The sequence below is a fragment of the Siniperca chuatsi genome, linkage group LG19 (genome assembly GCF_020085105.1).
Source record: "Siniperca chuatsi isolate FFG_IHB_CAS linkage group LG19, ASM2008510v1, whole genome shotgun sequence".
NCBI lineage: Eukaryota > Metazoa > Chordata > Actinopteri > Centrarchiformes > Sinipercidae > Siniperca > Siniperca chuatsi.
This window is the reverse complement of record NC_058060.1, coordinates 8770398-8788929: the sequence shown is the minus strand read 5'-3', so window position 1 is coordinate 8788929 and position 18532 is coordinate 8770398. Positions and strand designations below refer to the sequence as shown.

Sequence of the window (18532 nt, the reverse complement as noted above, 5' to 3'; positions counted from 1 at the left end):
AAGGAAAGCTTGTGGTCCAGACAGCATTAAAAACGAAATGCTCAAATGCAGATGCAGGGTGGACTGTTGAAGTTGTTCAATATCGTATTCAGGATGTTTTCCTGACATCTGGTGCAAAGGGCTCATTTCCCACTTTCATAAATATGGGGGACAAATCAGACCTTAGTAACTACCGTTGCATCTGTGTCAGCAGTAGATAAATGATTCTGTAGTATTCTAAATAAAAGAATACTAGATTTCTTTGACGAACACTCCACCTTGAGTAAAAATCAAATGGGCAGCAGAGCTGGTAGCCAAGGATGCTAACGCTATATTGCCTAAGTATTCCAGAGCTCCGGTGTTTATCTTGGGGGATATTAACAGTTGCAGACTGGACAATGTTCTGTCTCACAATAACACTGCTTTCCAAACACCAGAGTAAACCAAATTATAACGCAATGTAAAGAAACCTATTTGGAACATCGGAAAGAAGAAACTAAAAGCCAAAGTAGATCAGAATGTTATCTGGCCCTAAAAAGAGATTATGAATTGGCAGAATATCTCTCTACTGTCAGATGGAAAGCAGAGACAGATCCTAACCAAGTACAGACTCAGTGACCACAAACTGGCAATTGAAAAAGGAAGACACAAAAATCATGGCAACTAAAAGAAAATAGAATATGTGGTCACTGTTTGATAGGTGAGGTTGAGACAGAGATGCACTTCCTCCTAAAATGTAAAACATTCAATGAAATAAGGAACATTTACTTTAACAAGTTCAGCTCTGTAATCTCAGATTTCAAAGAGCTAAATGAGCTCTCAAAATTAAAAATACTCCTAGGAGAAGGAGACAGGGCATATATTGCTGCCCAATATGTACTTTTACTTAACTGTGTGTGTGTGTGTGTGTGTGTGTGTGTGTGTGTATATATATATATATATATATATATATATATATATATATATATATATATATATATATATATATATATATATATATATATATATATATATATATATATATATATATATATATATATATATATATATATATATATATATATATATATATATATATATATATATATATATATATATATATATATATATATATATATTTATATATATATATTTTATATATATATATATATATATATATATATATTCTGTTTATGTACACGTTTTATTTCACACTTGCTTTGGCGATGTAAACGTCTGTTTCCCATGCCAGTAAAGCCCCATTGAATTAATAAAATGATCTTTTATTTAAATCTCATTCTGAGAACCTGTGAAGTGTATCTTGGACGTTTCTTGTTTGCTTATTGTACTGTCCATCTCCTTCACTCTGCCAGTTGGGAGCGCCGAGTGGATGACCGGGGCAGGATCTATTATGTGGACCACAACACCCGCACCACCACGTGGCAGCGTCCCACTATGGAATCAGTCCGCAATTTTGAGCAGTGGCAGAGCCAACGCAGCCAGCTGCAGGGAGCTATGCACCAGTTTAACCAGAGATACCTCTACTCTGTAAGACAATTCCCACTCCCACCCTTCCTCCATCCTCTTGTCCCCATAACCCCCTTAAAAACAATTTTTTTTACACCTGTGAAATGCATGTGATGCGGATTCAGTTTTCCTGCCTAATAATTCAGTTTGTCAACATTCTTACTTTTTAATTTAAGTTTTACTGTGGAATACCACTCACATGATGCTGTACATACTAACATTCCACATACTAATAATCAGGTAACATGGTCATTCCCTGGTTGGTGAAAATTCTGGGGTGTTGACGTCATAAAATATGACGAGAGACATTTGAAGCTTCATTCAAAGACTTTAATAGCACACAAAAAAAAAAGACATTCGGTACAGCCTTAGTAATGTCAGTGATCCCTTTGCCTTTTCTTTGCAGTCTGTAATGGCTCAGATATTGCAGGTATTGTAGCAGTCCAGAACCCTTCTACCATTATCTAGAGGTCTGAAATGGCTCCATTGTCTTTTTAGAGAATTTAAAGAAACCCATTATTTGCATATTCAGCCCTTTAACCTCTTCCACTCCACCCCTCCCTACCATAGACCCATTGTCTTTTTTAGTGTGGGGCAGGGGATCTTTAGGGGGAGGTAGCAGGGCAACAGTATATGCCACATAGAAGTGGTATACATCCTCTGAAAGCTGGGAACCTGAAGATTAATTTGAGCTCAGCACTGTGTGTCAAGTTTTTCTAGTCTATCTGTAATATACAATGTGTTTTGATTAGGTGCCTATTTAAATTTTAGAGTGTATGAGGGCTGTTTCTGACCACTCAAACTGATAAAAATGGTCAGAATCCATCCAAAATACCACATTAAGACACCAAGACCTTGAGGAACACCACAGAAAAATGCATGCTATATATTGGTTATTTGTTATCAAAAATGTTTGACATTTGGAGATTGCTATAAGAATTGCATTTGGCAATTGGATGGCGAGTACTTACAATATAGGGACCCCAGTGTGCAGAAATATTCAAGTACACCATTTTTAGAATAGGCAAAAATAACGTAACATAAAGTGGGCATGTCTGTAAAGGGGAGACTTGTGGGTACCCATAGAACCCATTTTCAATAGGATGTCTTGAGGTGAGAGGTCAAAGGTCCCCTTTTCCCTCGCATAAATGTAGCCCCCTTCCTGACAAGCTAGCACAGTTGGTACCAATGATCGGCTTGTTATCAAGCAGCTTCAGGAGTTCATAACGAGTTGATCATTTAAATCAGCTGTGTTGGAGCAGGGGGAGATCTAAAACATGCAGGATAAGAGGTTTGGGAAATGCTGGTCTATTTCATCCCCCACCTCAAAAATCAGCTTTACGAGCGAGCAAGTGTTGAGCATTTGCAACTGCGTAGGGAGGCTCGAATGAGCGCAGGACCGCATTTGTGCACACAGATAAATGAATGTATGGGGAAACACTGCACTTAAAGCTGTATTACCACCGTGCACAATGCAACTACATCAATGCGACTTTGACAACAGTGAAAGCAGAAATGACACTTACTGTGATACTTAACTCTCAAGCAAGTTACAAGTCATTGCAAGTTGATTTTCATACCATAGTGAAATGAATGGAATCCAGTGACTGCACTGAAGGTGGTAAAAAGTCAGAACTCCAAAACACTACAGCATGCTTTGAAAATGATTAGCCTTAATTTTAAGTACAGAGTATATCAAAGAAAAATGAACAGTATTATTTTCTCACCCCTATTGGCATATGGTAAACAAGTCATTGTCAATCTTGTCATCATGATGCGCTTAGACATCATAGCCCAGCTTCTAAAGGTAGTTATAAATTATGTCACCCAAAACTTATGTCCTTTCCATCCTTCGCCTAATGAATCTCATTTCTTTCTCTGGGTGCATTTGTCTTGCAACCCCACTCACTCAGTACACAGCTCAACTCATTTAGCCTAAAGGTGAGAACTTTACCTTGTCAGAATTTAAAATATGCACGCCCCGGCCTCTGCCCTAATCTGGTTATCTTTGTTGAGGGTCTTTGATCTCAGCATTGATTTCATCTTCATTGATTGTGATTAGCTTACAACACAAATCAAAAGACAGACAGTCAGGAAGTACTGAGCAGTAAACAGTCATAGAGGCCCTCTTGCCAGCAACATAGCAAAACTCCGTCTTTTGAGTGTTTCTCATTTTGTTTTCATTTGGAATCTTTCCTGATCCCTGTTATATATTTTTTGCTTAATTTCTTTTTGAATGTTTTTTTTAATATCCTGCATATTTGGAATATTTTTGACCATATTAGTGTCTTCCTTGTGTTTTTCTAAATGGATGTCTATGTGTGCATCCCTCGTTTTCAGGCATCCATGATGTCTGCTGAGAATGATCCTCTTGGCCCGCTACCTCCTGGTTGGGGTGAGTTCACATTCTTTATTCTAAATGCTGTACATATTTTCCACTTGGTATCAGTATGTACTGTACTTTAAATGGAAAATGGATGTACATCGGCAGCTCTTGCTGATAGGAAAAACACAGAAATGTTTCAATATACATTGTACCTATTTTCGTGCAAAAATGGGTGTTAATACGAAAGTACAAATACTTTGTGATGCTTTTTAAGTTATATTAAGATTATTCTGTATGTATCCAAATTGTTTTGTTGCCTCCACTATCTTGACTCTCCTCTCAACCTCCTCCCCATGAAATTCTTCCTTCTATCACTACTCGCTGTTCACAAAGATCACTGATGACAGCTAGTCGAATAAGTCTATGTTTATAGCATGAACACTGGTGATAATCTGACGTCTTGCCACATTGTGGGGCCAACTGTCCATTCTGTCTATTAAGCTACAGATTCCTGTCTGTTTTTATCAACTTTAGAGAGGCGTGTGGACTCCAATGACAGAGTGTACTTTGTCAACCATAACACCAAGACAACGCAGTGGGAAGACCCCCGAACCCAAGGGTGAGCTCAGTGCCAGAAAAACCACAATAGAAAAAAATGGAAACTGTATTTTTCACATATGGCCTCACTATGTTCAACTTAGAAAGTACATATGAAATGCACAAGATATATTGTACACCATAACTCACAGAAGCCTGTGTGAGTGCTGTAAGGTGGCTAAGCTATTGTTAATCTAATGAAATTTAACAGGAAGATAGAATTTATAATTAAGGATATTTTAAAGATCATAATTTTTAATGTGAAAGGTCATCTAGGAGTTAATGGGCATTTTCCTGTCCTGCACCACATTGATATTGCATAGCTCTCTCTGTGGTTTACCAGTGATTTTATTGGCCTTGTTTGCAGTCACTCAAAATAGTGTGCCAGAATAGAATATTTGTTCCCGCTTAGACCAGTGTTAACCAGTTCTAGGATGTTCTTACTTATACCATAATAGCTGGGCTTCCTTAGAAGGTGCACAAATTATATTCTGTATGTACGGTGTATTGGCTGAAATCTCAGTCTACTTTCTTGAAAAGTGTTTACGCAACAGAAATCACTGATGCATAAAATATCACTGCTCTTCACTTGGGGATATACAAGCCTTTGCACTAGGCAAATAAACCTCAAAGTAGTGCTGCATGATGTCTGATTTTAGCATCGACATCGCGATGTGTGCATGTGCTGTAGTCACATTGCAGGACGCGTGATCTCAATGAAGGCAAATTAACTCAAACACCTCATGCTACAACTTTTTGGCTGCTTGATATAAGAGGAAAACTCACAAGGTTCTCATTTTCCATGACTAATCTACAAGAAAAGTCCGTCTGATATCACATACTTTAGTCTGAATTAAGGGTTCTTGGATACACAGAGTTTGATCAGTTCCCAGTGTGCTCTGGTGAAGGGGTGCACTTTATCAATTTATCAAACAACCAAAGCAGGCCCCACTAGTCGCCTACCACAACCTGAAAATGAGCACTGCCTGTTTTGGTTATTGGATAAACTGATCAAGTGCACCGCTTCACCACATAGCGAACTGATCGCTGTGCATGCAGAGTCTGCATATCACCTACCTGTAAACATGCACGCGACGCGGCTACTGTCACAGGTGATGTCGCCTGGATGCTAGCGGCAGGTATTCAGTTACGCAAGGCGATTTTTATTTTATTTTTTATTTTTTTTAGGTTTTTGTTGCCGTTTCCAATTCATTATTTGTGATAGAGACACTAGAGGAAGACAGGAAAGGCAGGGGAGAGAGAGGGAGGATGATATGCAGCTATGTGCCCAGGTCGGATTCGAACAAGGACGATAAGGACTCAGCCTTGTGGTACGCGCTCTACTAGGTGAGCTACCGGGGCCCCCCCCCCCCGAGGCGGCTTTTGAGTGCGTGTATTCCCGTTATCAGCGGCACCGGTTAAAAGTTTAAAAAGTTACTGTCATTGGGCTGGTCTGTGCCCTAATGTAAGAAACACTTAACACACACAACACACACACAAAACTTGCAGTATGATCTATCTGTACTTGTGTCTTGCCGGCATATAGATAAATCTGTTTGTTGCTTGAGTTTGAGAGTTTTATCATCCTCAGCCGTGCCCCGGGAGGCCTGTTTATCTTCCACCACGCTTATTAAGAATACATTTGAACATCGTTAGAAATGGTAGATTACATGTAAATAACACAACTGCGACACACAAGTCCCTTTGTAAAGTGAGTTAATTGAACACACCATGATGTATGGTAACATTTCATCTACAAGAACAAGATATGCTGATCACTGCAACAGAATAACTTTTTGGACTCCAGACTGTCTGCACATTTAGAAAAATTCTTGTAGTGGCAAAAACTTAAGGTTGTTTTTTTCCTTTAACCTCTATTCCAGTTTCCTATTGTTTTTACCACGTAGAGGGGGCATGTGCAGTATGTGAGTGTTCACTATTCACTGTTGCTTAGAATTCATTGCAAAATGAACATAATATGACAAATCTACAGGGAAAGAACAAGCTATAATCATCAAAGCAATTTGAACTAATTCATCAGTTCAAATAGATCCATCAGTACCAGAAATGATCCCACCATCTTTTAGCCGTCATAGCACAGTTAACCTGTTGTTGAATTTGTTTTAGAAAACAGCTTGTTGTACAATGCGATTATAAGAATATTTAACCTTGGTTGTAACCAATATTGCAGTTCAGACCTTGCATGTTGTACAGCCTATAAAAGTTGGTCCACCATGGAAATTGTCAAATATGATATGACCCCCATTTTTCAAGCAGAATTTTCAAAAATATATCACCTTCTCTTTAAGGCAATACATCATACACTGAAATACCATAAGATAAAGCTTGTTCAGCAATCCATTAAATTGTTTAGGGTTTGCCAACATTCACTTTTAAGGAAATATTAACATTATGTTATTTTCACATATTACCCTGAGGGTATTGTTAACATGTAAAATTTTTCACTAATGTTTGATGTTGCTGGAAGTGTCCCTGCCCTGTCGAGATTTTGGAGCAGCTATAGTTAGACAAAAAACAAGTATGGGGTAAATCTGTTGCAATGTTTCAAAGGTCAATGTGGAGTTGAGTTTTCCCAGCGTTGTGTTGCAATCAAATATTGTTTAAGTGTTTTGGATTTAGGTCTTGTCCTTGTACATAGCTTACATTTTCCACCTTTATCAGTCCATGTATATAATTGGTCCGTGTGTGCAGGCTACAGAATGAGGATCCTCTGCCTGAAGGCTGGGAAATCCGGTACACAAGGGAAGGTGTTCGCTACTTTGTGGATCACAACACCCGAACCACCACTTTCAGCGACCCCCGTACTGGAAAGTCCTCTGTGTAAGAACACATTTTTAAATAATTTACTTGTTCACATGTACTACATTAAATTACATATTACCGGAGGCCATCCCAGAAGCTGTTTTGTCAGCAGTCTGAAGAACTGCAGCCATCAGCTTATAACTTGTGATGTTTTAACCTTTAAATCTTTTTGTTCCTCTCAGTACCAAAGGCCCTCAGATTGCTTATGAGCGCAGTTTCCGTTGGAAGCTTGCCCATTTTCGCTACTTGTGCCAGGTACGTGTTCTCTTTCTCTTACTCCATCACTCTATTTTGTGTTCTCAGCACCCCATTCCCAAATACATTAATGTTTTGCCCTGTCTTTCCTCAGTCCAATGCTCTCCCTAGCCATGTGAAGATCACCGTATCCAGACAGACGTTGTTTGAAGACTCTTTCCAGCAAGTAAGAGGGTCTCCCTACCACTGTCCGGTTTCAGTTTAAACTAATGTTATACAGCACATACAGTAATGAATTTCAAGTGCAGGGATGCATCACAGCCTACACAGCCGAGTTTTCCTCTACTATACATTAAAAAAAATGAATGCCAGTTGTGCCTCTGTCACTTGCTGATGTTGTGTTTTAGCTGAACTTGTGTGTGTTTTCTCTGTTTATTAGATTATGGCCCTGAAGCCTTACGATTTGAGGAGGAGACTCTATGTCATCTTCAGAGGCGAGGAGGGTCTAGACTATGGTGGCTTAGCCCGGTAATATAGACAATACATATAAATATTTTTTTAGTGCAAACTAGCTTTTCCTCCTTTCATTTCCTTCCCCATTTCTATTCTAATTTATCCAACCACATATACTCATTTATCTTTGTCCTCTCTCTCCTGTCCTCTGTCTTTCCTATGTCTTTTTGTCCCACACGTCACTTTGCAGAGAGTGGTTCTTCTTGTTGTCCCATGAAGTGCTGAACCCCATGTACTGTCTGTTTGAGTACGCCGGCAAGAGCAACTACTGTCTGCAGATCAACCCGGCCTCGGCTATCAACCCAGACCACCTCTCTTACTTCTGCTTCATTGGCCGCTTCATTGCAATGGCAAGTTCACATGCTGCCCACACACATGCAAACAATCTTGATAACACTAACACCTACGCAAACACAAGACGTGAAACAGGCTGACATTTTTACGCAAATATGTAGACTAAAATGTCCAAACATTAATTAATAAATGTGTCGTGTCAAAACAAAAAAGTTGGTATTTTATTTTGTTACAAACACAAATGCACTTTGAGACTCTGCACAATCTGTATGTGTTCATATTTTCAGAATGTCGCACAACTCTTCTCCAGTACACCACGCTGTATTCACTAAACGTTTTCAGCTATCTTGCCTTCATCAGGGCGGTGTCTGAGGCTGTTTCCGGTTTCCTTATATACAATACGTTGATCTGTCATGTGATCGATATACCACCATAGATACCATATTTTCAGATTGATCAGCACAGTAAAAAAAAAAAATCACTTTTTTAATTTATCTCTTGCTGCAGGCACTTTTCCACGGCAAGTTCATCGACACAGGCTTCTCTCTGCCTTTCTACAAACGCATGCTGAACAAGAAGCTAATACTGAAAGACCTGGAGTCCATCGACCCAGAATTCTACAACTCACTTATATGGATCAGGTAATTTGTGTTTTCGGTCTACATGTGTATTCTTGTGACAGTAGAGAGCATTTGAGAGTGAAAAGCCCGTTTTTTGTATTAGATAGCTCTTAATATCACAGCACTTTACTCTGAGTGGTGCCTTTGATTAAAGAGCCATTATGGGCATTCTTAAATAGATTATCTATTGACTTCCCCTGTTCTTCTTTGCTTGGATAATCTCCCTAGGTCCCTTGACCCCACTCTTGTGTGTCCGCACTATTGGTTCGGTGTATTTAGATGCTTTTAGATATTTAGATGTAAATGCTTTTGAACTCTGGTGGTTGCCAAACAAGTGCACAGAGATCACCTAAAAAGGTTGGTCTCGCTCTGCTCCACTTGCAGTTTCAACTAATATTATTTATTATTACCAACTACAGTATTTCTTCCTGAGCTATGTGTGATCACTTGAGAAGATAAAAGGGGACAGTGAAGCGCAGTATGACAGTCACAGAAATTAACTTTTTGATTTTTCCTTTTTGGGTCCGCTTAGCACTGGTAAAGCACAATAACAAACCCAAAGTATTGTTTTCAAGACCCACCTTGATTAGAGGGCTGACAGATTGCATTTTCATTTTGACACCAAAAGATCATGGTGACATGAAAATAGACTGGGGGCACTGTTTCGCTTATTGCATTTGAATATTCTGCACTGTACGTCATCTTTGAAAAAGAAATGTTAAGTGCCGTTATCATTTTCAAATTGTTAGAAAATTGCATTTTAATGGTGACTTAAATATTGCTTGCATAAATGGAAAATCAGGTTACATTGTTTATATTGGATTTAAATTTTCAAATTTGAATTAACATTTGAATATTGTCCACTGTAAAGCGGGTATGACTTTGAAAATTAAATGTCAAACAGCATTTCCATTTTCATTTTAATATAGAACATAGAACGCCCATATGAGTATGTGAAAATTAAAATGTAAATTGAATTATTGCATTTTTATTTGAATTTTTACTCAAATAACACATACATATGTGGAAAAATATAATGCTATTGTGAAATATCAGACTCAGCCAGTGATTGCGTACCTTAACAAGGCAGTCAGATTTTATGCTTATGGATGGAAACATAGATATCTTTAATTGAATTATATTTCCCTCTTGCAACAATGAGCTGTTCGCCCTCGATTATGCTGTGACAGCGGCACAATCTCATCTTTCCACAGGGACAACAACATTGAAGAGTGTGGTCTGGAGATGTACTTCTCAGTGGACATGGAGATCCTGGGAAAGATCACTTCTCATGACCTGAAACCTGACGGCACCAATGTTCTAGTCACTGAGGAGAACAAGGAGGAGTATATCAGGTTCAGTATAACCACTGTTTTATCATAACAGCAACAATATCTGACCTCTGAATATCATTTTGGGTAAATATGTTTTTTTAAAACTCATAAAGTACATTTTTGCTGTCTGGCTTGCAGTCTAATGGCAGAGTGGAGGTTCTCCCGCGGGGTAGAAGGTCAGACCAAAGCTTTCCTAGACGGCTTCAACGAGGTGGTTCCACTTCAGTGGCTCCAGTACTTCGATGAAAAGGAGCTTGAGGTGAGCAGCACCTACTGCTGGTAGTGCACTGTCCTATTTAGTGCTGTTAATGGCCTCTGTTGTCATGTTCTAATGTGTGTTTATTTTAATCCTAATAACCTACCTCACTCCACAGAGCCTTTCGCCCATTAACCAATCTGATTAATTAATCATTGCTTAAATAAGATGAAATAATATGGATGTGTGTAGAAAATCATTCTTTTCTCTTTACTCTCTTCTTGTGTGAGAATTCCCCAATGCTGCTATCCCTCTACTTCTTCGGTTAATGTGCTCTGTGTTCTGCGTGTCATTTATGTACTTGTATGTGTGTGTTTGATCCAGGTGATGCTGTGTGGCATGCAGGAGGTCGACCTGCAGGACTGGCAGAGGAACACGGTGTATCGTCACTACACAAGGAACAGCAAACAGATCATCTGGTTCTGGCAGGTACAGTCACATACACACACAAACCCACACCTTGTTTCTATATTCCTTAACCTCTATTGTTTTATAATGGAAAGGAGCAGAATATTCCATGTGTTCCACAAGGTGCTGCACAATAATAGTTACTGACAGAAATGCAAAGCTTACAGATGACATTTCTTTTGAGTTCATGTTACTCCTTTTCAATGTGCATTTGAAATGTGTCATATCATCTGATGGTTGATGAATAGTCTGTCTACTCAGTAGTTTGTGGTCACTGAGTGTGTGTGTGTGTGTGTGTGTGTTGTCACTAACTCCCCTGCAGCTGGTGAAAGAAGTGGACAACGAAGTGCGACTGCGGCTCATGCAGTTTGTCACTGGAACCTGCAGGCTTCCTCTGGGCGGTTTCGCTGAACTCATGGGTCAGTGATAGACTGACACACAAAGAGTAACACATTTACTACATAACCATTCAGACACCAAGAGCTACAGATACATACTATACACATTTGTAATTTTTTTTTTTTTTTTTTACAATCTTCTCACCCTTCATCTTTGCTTTGCAGGAAGTAATGGGCCCCAGAAGTTCTGCATTGAGAAGGTGGGAAAGGACACATGGCTTCCTCGGAGCCACACATGGTGAGTGGAGTGCTCTACTTCTTATTTATAGGGTTCATTCCTCTCTCACATAGTTTTGCCCAGATGTTGTTCCAGTATATTACGATTCACAGGGATTTACAAAAATGTGTAGTTAATTATGATATAAATAAATAATAACAAATTGACTTAATAGTATGACACAGGTACAGTGAGTTTGCCAGAAAAGTGCATCGCAGCAGCCACTATTTACTTAGAAAACTGTTAATATCCCTGGGATTACATGTAATCAGTGTATGGGAACACTGTTACACCTTTGGTCCTCTCTCTTTGTCTTTTCAGTTTTAACCGTCTGGACTTGCCTCCTTACAAGAGCTTCGAACAGCTGAAAGAAAAGCTGCTCTTTGCCATTGAGGAAACAGAAGGCTTTGGCCAAGAATAGAGGGAGGAGTCCTCTTGTATTTTTCCCCCTCCCCCATCGCTGTTTATTCAGCCAAGTAAAACAAACAAAAAAAATTGCACAAGAAAACCACCAATGTATATAAGCTATTTTGTCATTTTAAACCAAATCTTAATTTGCAGCATCATTTTTGCCGCAATCCTGTTCCCCAGCCCTTATATATTATATGATACCCCATCATGAAATATGCAAGCATTTCAGCAATTCTTTGCTCCTCTGTTTAAAAACAGAAATCATGGATTTTTTTTTTATTTCCTCCCCACTGCGGACTGGCTTTTTAAAAGAGACTAAAGGTCTTTTTGAGAGGAATTTTATAGTTGAAGCGCAATGTTCTTTTAAAGCTCTAGTTCTATAGAGCTTCTAAAGTAAGAGTAGTTTTGGGGTCTGGTGCCTGAACACCCCACCCTCCCCGATAATTGTTGCAATTTTTGTGTGCTTGCATGGCTGCCTCTGAAGATGGGAAGACTGCTGTGAGCACCATCTACCACCATACATACACACACAAAGACCTTTTTAGCATGGACGATCTGTCTCTTAATGAGGGTTTTATTTTATTTTTTTTACCATTATCTTCAAAAAGGCAAAGTGTTCAGGATGGACTGGTCTGAAGCTGAGATTCTGGATACCAGCCCAGAGTAAGAAGCATCATTGGATCCTCCTGTTTGGATAAAGACATGATTTAGGAAAAAAGATGTTCGCAAAGAAAGGAGAAAGAAAGAACTATATCAAAAATCAAAAGGAATATGGCGACTGAAGGAAAATCCTCTAAATTGAAGTAAAAGAGTGAATTGTGTGAGTGTCGGTGAGCATCAGACATGATTATGCTTATTTGCTAACATGAAGATCACATTTACTTTATTCACATTTACCCCTCGTTTATACGTATCACAATAGACAAATACCCCTACAGTGCATCTAGCCATGAATATAATCACTGTAACAAGATAGCATATGATATTTGGTCATCTTTTGTTGTAATAAGGTCCAAAGGACATCTCATTCATATGAATGTACTCTTTTCAGTACATTCCTCCATGTACTAAAAGAAGCTGTTGTCAGCTTCTCACTTGTTACCAACCATTAACTAATTACAACCGAAGCCAGTGCTGCATAACAATCCAAGCTTTGCAAACATGTCATTATCATGGCAGTAAATGTCCTTCAAAGTTCCATGTTTTTTTTTTTATTTATTTTGGTCAGTGATCCTAAAGGAGATTAGAGATGCTGGACTAAAAGAGTATCAAATTTCATGTCTTGAATGACTTGAAAGCAACATATACAAACATACAAATATTGAATGTAGGTGTGGCAGGAGTGGAAACTGTCCAAGTAAAAGAAAATAAACAAACATTTTTGAGGGGCCGATAGGTCCACTAAAAACCTTCTGAAAGTATTAACTGGGTCATAAACCTGTACAGTATTGTTACAATAAATAACATTTCTGTCAAATACAGTAAGTATGTAAGTACAGGAGTAAATCTGCTATTTGGCTGTGCAGTCAAGAGCGTGATTACAGTTAACCTACACAAAATTCAAGCCGTAGTGCTGAGCCCTCTTTCCTGAGATCATACAATTGAATTTAATCAGCCCATGTTCAATCTCATTCTCAGGTTTTGTGCTGAGATAAGATAGCCTTAGTTTAATAACGATGTGTCTGTATAAATCGATAACGTTGACGCTGTTCGCAGAAAAAAAAAAAAAGCTTAATTCACATATGAGTACTGCATTGACTCCATTAAAGAGACACTAACGTGCCACAGACCAAATAATGTGTGGAAACTTTCCACAGTGCAACTCCTCAGCAGCCTAAGGCCTGTTCGGACTGACACAGCAGAAAGCCTGATGATGCATTGCATTGCTATATGTTGTGTGTTTTTGTTTTTGCACCCCCCACTTTCCCCTTGTCTTTTTCTTCCTTAAATGCTTCAGGGGACATGCCCTTTGTTTTTCAAAATGTCACGTCTAACTCCATTGTTTCTAAACTCTGGTGCTTATTCTTTCAGTCAGTGGTCTAAACACAGGATAAAAAGCTATGGCAGTGGCACGCCAATCCCCTTGTTTTCTCCTCCTCTCTTTTTCGCATTGTGCTTTTTCAGACCACTGCAAACAGCAGCAAGCTGCTTTAGACTTTTTCTAGGAGGAGCTTGATTATTCAAGTTATCAGTCATGTATATAACATATTCAGCTGTCCCTGTGGAAAAGCTGAAAGGAGGGACGACAGTATGAAGAAAAACATTTACTGTAGCAAAAGGAGCCGACTTTTAAGAGAAGTCAAAACTACATAACTTTGTGCTTCCTTTTGAACAGAAACCTGTAATCAAAGAAAATAAACTGTGTATGTGAATATTCATTGTATAAAGATAATGAAAGTACTTAAATATTATAATAATTACACAGAGCCGCCGCTCCATTGATGGAAATCTGTGATGCCTTTTGTTCTTATCAGAAATAGATGGGACGTTTCAGGTTGCCTTCATCGTAGCCAGTAACAGGATTAAGTATCACCTGGTGCATTCCCTCAAAGCAAAGCTGTTTAATGATACTGTACATCATTTCAGAATGTGATAGTGCAGCAGGGAACTTATTACTATGCTGACTGCGGTTTAGGCCATCTGAAACGCATCCAAACTGTAACATATCGCGTGTAGATACACACTGTAAACACCAACTACACTGTACAGAATGCCCCTTTACTGGAGACGATGTGTATAGAAGATTCATTTTTAATCTGCTTTCCCTCATTTTAATGGAGAGAGATGGATTTATGAAATACAAATAAATAAGTGAATAAACCCCCTCCATGACCATGCTTTCTTTCCTTTTTTTTTTTTTTGTTGTGTGATAATCGGGGGATGAGAGGCCTTCTGCTCAGGATTCACAACAAAACTGTTGGCAATTTTTATTCTGTTCTTAAAGAAAAATAAAACAATGTGCTCTTGGTTTAATCTTTGTTTTGATTGGATCTTGCCTGTGGAAAGAACCATATTTAATAAATGTATGTGACCATCTTTACAGCTGGTTTGCATTTATTTCAGTATGTGTGAGACTAATGTCAGTAAGAGCTGTGATATTATGTCTGATAGCTGCAGGCTTTAGCTAATATACAAATCAGATTCCATTAATATTTTGGATTTGAGGCATGAAATCACCTCCATGCCAACAAAGGACTAGTATCATGGGGAATGTGTTGAAGACAAACCACACAAGGCCACGGTTGTAAACAGTCATTTAGTAATATAACAATTCCAATCACAGTGGCAACAATTGAGCACAAATGTGCTTGTCCTGTTTTTACTATTGTCGCATTAAACCAGCTCAGTTCATCCCATTCTTATGAAAAAAAAAAAAACCCCAACAACCACTCAGTTAAAGATGCATTTGTGGCCAAGATTTTTCATTTGGTTTAAATAAATACCTTAAGTATATCGTCGGAAAGGTTTCAGTCGTAGTCATCTGGACACTGTTTTCAGAATCAAGACGTTTCGGCTCCCATCCGGAAGTCATTCTCAATATACAGGGGGATTTAACACTGCACAGAGTATCTCTTCAATGTTCAGGAATGGATTCATTAAATCACAAAAGACAAAAGATTTTGACATCATTTTGATCTGAAAATTTACAATATGCAACTTCTTTTTTTTTTTTTTTACCCCTTAAAGCATAAAACGTGTTGTTTGCTTCACTGTCCCACATTTCTCTTGATCACGTTTCCTCCATTTTCAGACTACAAATATGAATTAAAAGTGACAATGTTCACATGTTTTTAAACATTAGCCCAGCAAATGCCTAAACCAAGATGTCAGAGAAAAGTCAGTGTAAGAGGAATTCAGGCATGAACAGATTCACAGACCATGTAAATCCTGTTTACTACTGCATTATCAATGGTTGCATGTTGTAGTTTTAATTGAACTAAAAGCTAGATGATTGGACATTGCCTTATTATGTCTTAAAAGCATGAGTGATTTCTGTGGTGCAAGACCACTCGCAGTTCTACAGTAGTTATTACAAAATAATAACAAGAAAACATTTTGTTAGCATTTATTTACAGTCCAAAAGGTCCTCAAATGGATCATATTCCACTCAGTAGTAATGGCAGCTTCATCCTAGCTTCTTCAAGAGCTCAACAGCTTCTTTGTGGACCTGCAGAGGAACAAATATACTGTAAACCCACCGAGTATGTTCACATCAGCACGTACGATTCAAGCATCAAGATTCCTGACAGTTAAACTATATTACATCTGGGTCAAGTAGTTATGAAAACACAGTAAATCAGAAGCTAGTCGTCTCGGTGTTTGTACCTCTTTGTCTTCCAGTGTGTGAGCAGGGTACTCCTTTGCTTTGGTTAGCCAAAGCAGTGCTTTCTGTTTGTCTTTCATTGCCATGTAGGTCTTCCCGAGCATTAGCAGGTTTGTACTGTAGAAGTTTGGATCAACTGAGAAAAATAAAAACACGCAGAAATGTATGTTAATTGAATTCATTTTAAAACCTTTAACAAGAAAAGCGCTTACAAGCACAGTGCTGTCTTGAATTTGAGCTGCAGCCAACGGGAGATCAGCAGTTTTTCAGTAAGTGCCTCAGTGACTTTATTAGTATGCAGTGTTTTACCTTCTTCAGCTTTGAGGAAGAATTCCAAAGCCTGAAAGAGGCAGAAAAACATGATGTCATCCAAATTTGTAAAGATGTTTGTAGCTCTCCAAGCCAAAACCAAAAAGTGACAAATAACTGGTGTCATTTCAGCCTGAAGCTGTTTTAACAGTCAGCCATTGTGCAGTTAGTAACAAAACAAAGGAGGAGTGGTATAGACAGAGGAGTCCTCACCTCCTCATATGTGGACGTAGGTGGTGATGAAAAAATGACAGCGGCAACCTTGCGTTGATACCACGGCAGCTCAGCAAAAGCAAAACACCTAAGAGAGAGAAGACATACAAATCCCCTGATAATGAAGCCTTACGTGACTTAAAGCTCTAATAATTTTGAATATTATTATAATGCTATTTGGCACAATAGTGACGTCTTGGACAAAAGGCCTGATATTGCAGCTGCACTCTGTCTGTTGCATCTTTAGCCATGCTAGAGGCATGGCTCTATGGATGGCAATGTCACCATGTAGGTCCAGAGTGAAATATCTCAACAACTATAGACCTTTTTCACAGCAGACATTTTGACATAGTTGTAGCTAACAACTACCTTCCATTTAGGCTTAACTGGTTTCAGGGCCCTAGTATTATGCATGCTGGCTCACTGTAACACTTAATGGAACTGAGCCATCGTTAGTGTTATTAGTTACACGTGTACTTTTCCTGCTATGGCAAGTCAAACTGTCTGCTGTGAAAAAGGTCTATTGGCTGAACTGCCATTAAATTTGTTTCAGATAATTAAAGACAGACCTTTTGCCTTAATACGACAGAGACATGCAACAAAAGGTCCCCGGCCAGACTAAAACTGGAGACATGCAATTACATGGTTAGCATCTTCAACCCCTATGGCACTAGGACGCTCAGTCCGTAGCAGTTTTGATGACATTGGACAACAAATGAATGTGTACTTCCTGGTGTTCGCAGATCACAGTGGATCAAAAAAGGCATGCAGAGTGGTATCAAAATGGTTTTTAGTCATTTCTATTCATTAAAACTAAGAAAACGCAGCACTTCTTGTGTACTGCTAGTATTGTGTGGTAGTGAACTAATATTCAGTAAACAGATCAGGGTTGACTCGAACCCTGTTAACCTCTAATGGCAAATGACAAGTACAGTTTTTGCTCCAAAACAGCAAAACTATTATTTCTCCTTTGAAAGAACATATGGTAAAGATTTGAATCTTTAAATCTCATGGAATTTTGTTTTTACACAGTTTCTTTCCATCTGGTTTACATCCAATTCTGTTTGCATTCTGTGGGCCTCAAAGAGTGACAACTGCATTATTTTTGCCAACACCTACTGTGAGGAGTCTCCACCCTCACCTCTGCCTCCATTCCTACGGCAAAAAAACAACAAAAAAAACAACAAAAAAAAAAAACAACTTTATCCCACCACTAGCATTCCTCAGCCTCCACCAAGTCATAGAAGAAACACCTCGAGTTGTCAAATGCAAAACAGACTTGGCTGGTCTGAGTTTGTATCCATGTTTGACTTGATATCTACTGCACTTTCTGATGCTCCCGAAGCAGCTGTACTGCAAAAAAAAAAAAAAAGTTACACCAATGGTTTGTTACAGTAAAAAAAAAAAAAAAAAGACTCACCAGTAACCCAAAATATGTATGGAAGTGGCATCCTTGGGATTGAGCTGGACGGCTCTCTAGAAAGAAGCAACATGTTTCACTTCAGAACATAGATAAATGTGATTCAATGATAATATGACATTGACCCAAATCTCCTCTTACCTCTAGATGTTCCCTGATGATGTATGAATTTCCAATTTTCACCTTGACTCCCTCGTAATCCCCAACATCACCAAGACATACTGCATACCACTGTGTTAGGAGAGGAAGATCGTTGACAGCCCGGACCTGGTGGAGGTGAATCAGTAATACCTTCTCAGTGAAACCACTGTACTTACTTTGTGCGCTGCGAAACACTTCTCATCTTTTTCCAGGGCCTTCTTTGCATATTCGAAGGCCTCATAAACCAG

The 18532-nt window shown here is 38.7% G+C and overlaps 2 protein-coding genes across 4 annotated transcripts in view; one reads left to right on the top strand and one right to left on the bottom strand.

Annotated features, from left to right (window-relative positions):
- LOC122866800 (NEDD4-like E3 ubiquitin-protein ligase WWP1) overlaps nucleotides 1–14917 on the top strand; it is a 32936-nt gene extending 18019 nt beyond the window's left edge. For both annotated transcript variants that reach the window (XM_044176936.1, XM_044176937.1), the window contains 15 exons: nucleotides 1332–1506; nucleotides 3826–3880; nucleotides 4346–4430; nucleotides 7121–7249; nucleotides 7414–7486; nucleotides 7581–7652; nucleotides 7866–7954; nucleotides 8130–8289; nucleotides 8741–8874; nucleotides 10068–10208; nucleotides 10326–10446; nucleotides 10768–10872; nucleotides 11174–11270; nucleotides 11415–11487; nucleotides 11788–14917. In XM_044176936.1, coding sequence (XP_044032871.1) covers nucleotides 1332–1506; nucleotides 3826–3880; nucleotides 4346–4430; nucleotides 7121–7249; nucleotides 7414–7486; nucleotides 7581–7652; nucleotides 7866–7954; nucleotides 8130–8289; nucleotides 8741–8874; nucleotides 10068–10208; nucleotides 10326–10446; nucleotides 10768–10872; nucleotides 11174–11270; nucleotides 11415–11487; nucleotides 11788–11887 — 1609 coding nt within the window. In that variant the 3' untranslated portion in view covers nucleotides 11888–14917. The remainder of the gene's footprint in view (nucleotides 1–1331; nucleotides 1507–3825; nucleotides 3881–4345; nucleotides 4431–7120; nucleotides 7250–7413; nucleotides 7487–7580; nucleotides 7653–7865; nucleotides 7955–8129; nucleotides 8290–8740; nucleotides 8875–10067; nucleotides 10209–10325; nucleotides 10447–10767; nucleotides 10873–11173; nucleotides 11271–11414; nucleotides 11488–11787) is intronic.
- A 197-nt stretch (nucleotides 14918–15114) lies between these two features.
- Nucleotides 15115–18532, bottom strand: part of rmdn1 (regulator of microtubule dynamics 1) — a 5975-nt gene continuing 2557 nt past the window's right edge. For both annotated transcript variants that reach the window (XM_044176945.1, XM_044176944.1), the window contains exons 5-11: nucleotides 18461–18532; nucleotides 18285–18374; nucleotides 18144–18199; nucleotides 16724–16811; nucleotides 16511–16541; nucleotides 16204–16337; nucleotides 15115–16045 (exon numbers count right to left, since the gene is read on the bottom strand). The exon at nucleotides 18461–18532 is cut by the window's right edge and continues 88 nt beyond it. In XM_044176945.1, the coding sequence (XP_044032880.1) occupies nucleotides 16004–16045; nucleotides 16204–16337; nucleotides 16511–16541; nucleotides 16724–16811; nucleotides 18144–18199; nucleotides 18285–18374; nucleotides 18461–18532 (513 nt within the window). In that variant the 3' untranslated portion in view covers nucleotides 15115–16003. The remainder of the gene's footprint in view (nucleotides 16046–16203; nucleotides 16338–16510; nucleotides 16542–16723; nucleotides 16812–18143; nucleotides 18200–18284; nucleotides 18375–18460) is intronic.